The sequence below is a fragment of the Centroberyx affinis genome, unplaced genomic scaffold, assembly GCF_046629955.1.
Source record: "Centroberyx affinis isolate AG114_WGS23_722 - 3 ecotype Tasmania unplaced genomic scaffold, CSIRO-AGI_Caff_v1 ptg007594l_1, whole genome shotgun sequence".
Taxonomy (NCBI): domain Eukaryota; kingdom Metazoa; phylum Chordata; class Actinopteri; order Beryciformes; family Berycidae; genus Centroberyx; species Centroberyx affinis.
In genome coordinates, this window is record NW_027283830.1 from 265,969 (window position 1) to 273,149 (window position 7,181).

A 7,181-nucleotide genomic window follows, 5' to 3' on the forward strand; every position below is an offset into this window, starting at 1 on the left:
TCCAGCCTCACATGAATCTTAAGGACATAAATCCATGGCATAAATCTATGTAAATCATATGGGGAAAGGGAAAACGCGTGAAGCTGATCACCGCGCTGGAGGCCACGGCGTTTATTTACCGCGACGCGCCCGGAGGCGAGCGCTCCTAACGTCTGGAGTCATAACCCCTGAACATGAAGCAGGGCCGCAAAAAGACGTAATCCATACTTCCCCCATCTTCCCTTTCTCCGCTCCCGAGGGGCCCCTTTTTGTGGCGTGCGTCACTATTGGCTCCGCCACCTGTTGCAAGAGGAAACCAGAGGTGAGGCTTCCGGGCCGAGGGCAGAGCCGCTGTCGGGTTTCAACCGCTCTCTCTCTCTCTCTCTCTCTCTTTTTCTCTCTCTCTCCGGCTCCCCTTTTTTTCTCCCATGGGTGTTCGGTTGTATAGGGGCGAGGTGCGGGCACGCCTCCAATGCAGCTTGAACCTGTCGTGAGGCTGCATGTGATCCTGTAGTGGTTTCTGAAGCGTTTTTTATATTGGAGAGGTTAAGAGAGAAAAAAACACCAGATATGAAATTTGGAATCCATAAAAAAAAAAAAAAATCACATTAGACAGCATTCAAAAGCAATATTCCCTTTTAAGATGATAGTTTGGAGATCTAACAATTCATCACATTGACCAAATATTAATATCTTGTCATTCATGAGTTGTTGCTCCAGTTTACACCCCTAGTTTATAATTATAAGACAAGAAATGATGAAGTTTTGGAGGTAAATCATACCTTAGGGTGCTCTTCTCCTCCTCTTCATCTCCTCTTTCCACTCCTCTCTCTTCCACATGCTCTGATCCATTTGCTCCTGGAAAATATCTATAGCCTATATATAAAAAAAAAACAGAAAAATTTGTGAACCGCATAAGCCTCTGACTGACTGATTTCCCACCTCCTCCTCTTTTTCCCCTTGCAGTCCGTCTGACTGCAGCACTCTTGAATAATAACCCCCTCTCCTCCTCCTCCTCCTCCTTTCCCTTCCTTCCCTTCCCTCTCCCTCTCTCTCGCTCTCTCTCCCCTCTATTTAAAATGCCGCTCACAGGCGCGCGCCCGCGCCCGGTTTTAAACACACTCTCTCCCTCTCTCTCGCTCTCTCTGCCTCCAATCGGGCCGCGGGGACGCGCTCGGGTCGAGTCGCGCAAGTCAACCCCAATGCGACGATTTGACAGGTAAAGCTTTTTTTTTTTTTTTTTTTTTTTTTCTCTCTCATCCCTCGAACAAAATCCCCGCTCTTCTCTTTGATCTTGATCCCTATGCAGGTTAGGAGACTCCAACCCCAGCTTGTTTATATTCGAAATTTTAAAAAAATAATATCGGATTATTATAAGAGATGATAATAAACTGGCATGGAAATAAAGCCGAGCGCGCGTTATAGTGTGCGCTCAAAATAAGGGATCCGTTTCAAGGTCTGAAGTTTTTTTTTTATTTTCTGAGAGACGACCCCCCCTCCCTTCCCTTCCCCTCTCTCTCTCTCTCTCTCTCTCTCTCTCCCTTCCTCACCACCTCCTCCTCCTTCTCCTCCTTTCTCTGCATCTCTGCATTCTCCTCCTTTTAGTCGTGTGGGAAGCTCAGTGAATGCGGCTGCAGAAGGAGGCAGCATACTTATGCGCCTGACTCGGATACTATTCTGTCTTTATAGGAACCGAGGGGGGGAAGAGAGAAACACAAGCTTGCTTTCCTCTCTTTTAACTCCCTCCATATTTTTTTACCCCCCTCCCCTCCCTCTCCTCGACCTGGATCTTTTTGGATCTACAAATTTGCAGCTTTCTATTTGAGATTGTTTTTTTTTTCCTTCCCTCATTTCGTGTGGACCGATGGAAGCTGCAGGGGAAAGAACGGAGAGTTTCCAGCCACTTACTTGCACCGCAACGGACTAAAGGCTGAATAAACTGCATTATTCATTTTTACGCACCGGTTCTGCTGTCAGGACTTGTCTCTCCTGTTTCTCTCCGCGTCCTTTCCTGGTGTTTTTTTTTTTTTTTTTTCTTCTCTCCTCTCCTCTCTGGGTCCGGGAGAAGAGGGAGAAGAGCTTCGGCATCGCCACAGCCCGTCTTTTTTCCATCCGTCCCCCCGTTTTTTTTTTGTTTTTTTTTCCATCTGTCCTTTGTTTTTATTTTTATTTTTTTTTTAATTGTGGAATGGGAGACTGAAATAAGCGTCGCTTCTGCCGCCGCCGTGCGATGAAACTGTTTGATCACTGTGGAGGCAATTTGACAGAGGAAAAGAACAGTTTTAATCGAATATGGCCGGATTTGCTGCAAATGGAGAAATAACACACTGAGATATACAGATATATAACCCCGATGGGAGCGTTTTGGCTTCTTTCGCCCGCTGAAACAGTTCTCCAGTGCGCAACTTCAGCTCTCCGGATCGCCAGGAAAAAGCCAGTATTTATTCATTGGATCTTCGGGGCTCGCTGAGCCGAGCCGAGCTCAACCCAGACGCACACATTCTTTTTTTTTTTTTTTACCATCCTCTCCTCTCTCTCTCCCTCTCATTCTCTTCTCCTCTTCTTTCCCCCCGTCTCATCGAGCCATTCCTTTAGAAGAAGAAAAAAAAAAGCCCCCAAGAATGACGGAGTTATTTCGCCGCATCACCGCTCGCCTTGCGCCTTTTTTGACGCTTTGGAGTCGCCGGACGCGCCGTCAAGATCTCTAAAAAAGCTGCCTCTGCCTCTCTCTCTCTCTCTCTCTCTCTCTCTCTCTCTCTCTCTTCCCCTATCTCTCTCTCTCTCTCCCTCCGTCCCAGTCTCTCTCTCTCTCTCTCTCCTCTCCTCTCCTGAAACCAAATGAATGCTCTCCCATGGAGGTAGTACAACCACCTTGGGGACCGAACGAGGAGAGGGGTGATTTTTCCAAGCAAGAGGAGCCCGTCAGCAAGAGACGCATCGGGTGAAATCGGAGCCCCCCCCCCTCACCCCCTCCCTCCTCCCCCTCCTCTTCCTCCTCCTCCTCCTCCCCACCTTCGCCCGATTGCTTGGCTCGGGGTTGATAATACAGTACAGGAGGCTATAGGGGGCTCGAGAAACCTTGTTGCGCCCCTATAACTGTCTCGCTGTCTTTTTTTTTTTTTTTTTTTTTTTCCTTTCTTTCTTTCTTTCGTTTCAAAACCGGGAGCAGCACCCGTTTGCGCACGTCTCCATCCATGCCTCGCCAACGCTGCCCCGTGTCTCCAGAAGGAGCCGCATTCGTTACCACCTCCGCTTTGGGTAAGTCTCCTCGTTTATTTTACCTCGCATCTCTTATTTTCCGAGACAAGTTCTCCCCCCCCCCCCCCCGGAGGTTGTTGTTTTTAAAGTTGTGTCGGGTGTCAGATGCGGGTTTTGAAATCGCCCAGGACAAAGATGGTTCAGTGTGTGATAGATATGCGCGTCTCAAACCCCCCCCCCTCAATATGTCAGCGACGGGCACAGTCCCAATCCCAATCTCTTTCTCTCTCTCCCTCTCTCTCCCCCCCCTTGCTCCCTCATTTCCTTTCTTTAGGTTAAATAAGCCGCATGTGCTGATTAGTGGTGGCGGCGGTGCTGCTGGTATCAAATCTCCACATGAAGAAGAGAAATGCAGACTTGTATTATGCTAAAAAAAAACAACTAAAAAAAAACAGGGGAAGGATGTTGGCGATAGGCATTTCCAAGAGGATGCTTCATGCTCTGGCTATGAGAATGAGACGCATAGATACAGCAGTGCTACTGGGTTTGAGTAATTTACAAAGCATATGCTACTTTTCCCTGCAATATTGATTAATCACCCTCAAGCATCTGTATTGTTCACTGTTAGGGTGAATCAGTGTGTCAGAGCCACTGTGCCAGTCACTGCAACGATGAGATTATGAAAGTGCAATAATTACAAATGTATAACATGAGCGTGCTTATTTGCATATGATCTTGTGTGCGTTAAACAGTAAAAAGAGACAGAGTATGAGATATGAGTAATGAGAAATGAGAAAAAAGGTGTCAGATGGGATTTAATATTTGAATTATACTATAATACATGGGTTTTGATGGTTTGCCTTGTCTGTGTGTATGTGTGTGTGTGTGTGTGTGTCCCTGCGCTTGTTTGCGCATATGTTTGCCTCTGTGTACGCGTGTGTGTGTATGTTTCTGCATGCATCTGTCTCTTTTTTTTTTTTTTTTTTTTTTTCTTCCCCCCAAGGTTACTAAATGGTTTTCTGGGGGAGGATTTCTAACCGGCGAGATGCTGCTCGTACTCCTGCTGGCAGCCTTTTCTTCTTCCATCTCCGGCTCCCTCTCCTCCTCCCTCTCCTCCTCCTCCTCGTCGGACGGCTACCCGATGGCGGACCCTGCCTTCTCGGACTTGACGGCGGAGACCTGCAGCGCCTGCTCCTGCATGTCGGTGGAGAACGTGCTGTACGTCAACTGCGAGAAGATCACCGTCTACCGGCCCACGCAGCTCGTCCCGCCGGCCTCGTCTCTGTACCACCTGAACTTCCAGAACAACCTCCTGATCATCCTCTACCCCAACTCTTTCCTCAACTTCACCCACGCCGTCTCGCTGCAGCTGGGGAACAACAAGCTGCAGAACATCGAGGGCGGAGCGTTCGTGGGGCTGAGCGCGTTGAAACAGCTGCACCTCAACAACAACGAGTTGAAGGTGCTGAGAGCGGACACGTTCCAAGGGATAGAAAACTTGGAGTACCTTCAGGCCGACTACAACTTGATAAAATACATCGAGAAGGGAGCGTTCAACAAGCTGCACAAGCTGAAAGTGCTCATCCTGAACGATAACCTCGTGCAGGCACTTCCGGACAACATATTCCGCTTTGCCTCGCTCACGCACCTGGATATACGGGGGAACCGGATCCAGAAGCTCCCTTATTTAGGGGTTCTGGAGCACATAGGGCGCATTGTGGAGCTGCAGTTGGACGACAACCCGTGGAATTGTACCTGCGACTTGGCGCCGCTCAAGGCGTGGCTCGAAAACATGCCCTATAACATTTTTATCGGCGAGGCCATCTGCGAAACGCCGAGCGACTTGTACGGGCGGCTCCTGAAAGAGACCAACAAACAGGAGCTTTGTCCCCTGGGAACAGGGAGTGACTTTGATGTGAGGATGCCGCCCGCGCAGCCTGAGAACGGGCAGCCGCCGTCCAACATGTCCCCTACCACTGTGGCCCCCGTCGTCACGAAAACGGCGAAAACCACCGACCCGTCTAAGATCTACGGTAACGGCATTGTGGCCGGCTTACCCCCCTTTGGTAGAAATAGTCAGATCGTCTCCTTTCAGACGCGGACCCCGCCGCTGTCCTGTCCGCAGCCCTGCACTTGTAAAGCCCACCCCTCCGACTTTGGCATCAGCGTCAGCTGCCAGGAGAGGAACATTAAGAACATAGCCGATCTCATCCCCAAACCCCCAAATGCCAAGAAACTCCACCTGAGCGGGAATTACATCCGCGACATAAGCCCGGCTGATTTCCAAGGTTTCGAGGGCCTAGATTTGCTACACCTGGGCAGCAATCAAATTGTCACAGTCCAGAAAGGCGTGTTTGCTAACCTCACCAACCTGAGGAGACTGTATTTAAACGGCAACCAGCTCGAACAATTACACCCAGAGATGTTTTTGGGCCTCACGAACCTGCAGTACCTATATTTGGAATACAATGTCATCAAGGAGATTCTAGCGGGCACGTTTGACTCCATGCCTAACCTGCAGCTCCTGTATCTCAACAACAACGTGCTGCGGAGTCTCCCCGCCTACATATTCGCGGGCGTCTCCTTGGCCAGACTGAATCTGAAAAACAACCACTTCATGACCCTGCCAGTGAGCGGTGTCTTGGACCAGCTGCGGTCATTGACCCAGATAGACCTAGAGGGGAACCCGTGGGAGTGCTCCTGCGATCTGGTCGCCCTCAAACTCTGGCTAGAGAAGCTAAGTGATGGAGTGGCTGCCAAGGAGGTGAAATGCGCCTCCCCTGTGCAGTTCTCCAACATTGAGCTGCGCCTCCTGAAAAATGAGATCCTCTGTCCTAAGCTCATTGCCAGGCCCCCGTTTATTATCACTAGCGCCACCCCGGTTTTGACCTCGGTGTCGCCGGCCGGAGTCGGCAAAGCCCCGCCCGGAGGCCCCGTGCCTCTCTCCATCATGATCCTCAGCATCCTCGTGGTCCTCATCCTCACGGTGTTCGTGGCCTTCTGCCTGCTCGTCTTCGTCCTGAGGCGGAACAAGAAGCCGGTGGGGCGGCAGGAGGGGCTGGGGAGTCAGGAGTGCGGCTCCATGTCGCTGCAGCTCCGCCGCCACAGCCACAAGTCGGGTAAAAAAGGCTCCGTCCCGGGCGACGACTTGGGCGGCGAGACGTTCATCCCCCAGACCATCGAGCACATCGGCAAGAGCCACACCTGCGGGATCGGGCGCTCGTCGGACGCGGACGCCGGGTTCAAGTTCGCCGACTCGCAGCGGCAGAAGATCATCCTGCGGAACAGCGCCGACAAGGACAAGGACTCACTCGCCACGCTGGAGCGCAACAAGCGGCTCAGCACCATCGACGAGCTGGAGGAGTTCCTGCCGGGCCGCGAGTCCAACATGTTCATCCAGAACTTCCTCGACAGCAAACGGGATTTCAACAGTATAGGGATGGGCGGCTTTGAAATCCGCTACCCGGAGAAACCGATGGATAAAAAGATGAAGAAGTCGCTGATAGGCGGGAACCATAGTAAGATCGTGGTGGAGCAGAGGAAAAGTGAGTATTACGAGCTGAAAGCCAAGCTCCAAGGAACGCCTGATTACCTGCAGGTGCTCGAGGAGCAGACTGCACTGAGTAAAATGTAGGGATTGTTGTGTTTGATTTAGTGCATTGATTACACACACACACACACACACACACACACAGAAAGTCAGACACACATATACAGACAGCCAAACACATCTCCCTTTCTCTCTCTCTCTTTCTTCCTCTGTCTCTCTCCCCCTCTAGCCACACACACACCATTCATTCCCCCCCATCTCTCTCTTTATCTGTCTCCTTCTAGCCACGCACACACACACACACACACACAGAGAAACACACGCATACACACACACAGAGCAAAAAGTGCCTTCTGGAAATCCTTAATGACCAATGCAGAGATGGACAAAATGGCTCCACACTACAAAGCTATTACTAGAATCAGCGTGGATGTATTTCACAGAAAAAGACGTT

General features: G+C 50.5%; 1 protein-coding gene across 1 annotated transcript; it reads left to right on the forward strand.

Annotated features, from left to right (window-relative positions):
- Nucleotides 1–4,186: 4,186 nt before the first annotated feature.
- slitrk4 (SLIT and NTRK-like family, member 4) lies at nucleotides 4,187–6,811 on the forward strand. Its single transcript, XM_071513872.1, has one exon. It carries the CDS (start codon nucleotides 4,223–4,225, stop codon nucleotides 6,809–6,811), a length of 2,589 nt encoding a protein of 862 aa, XP_071369973.1. The 5' UTR covers nucleotides 4,187–4,222.
- The last annotated feature ends 370 nt before the right edge of the window (nucleotides 6,812–7,181 follow it).

Bases quoted from the DNA above. Each gene is read 5' to 3' on its own strand.
- slitrk4 (XM_071513872.1), top strand. From the start codon at position 4,223: ATGCTGCTCGTACTCCTGCTGGCAGCCTTTTCTTCTTCCATCTCCGGC.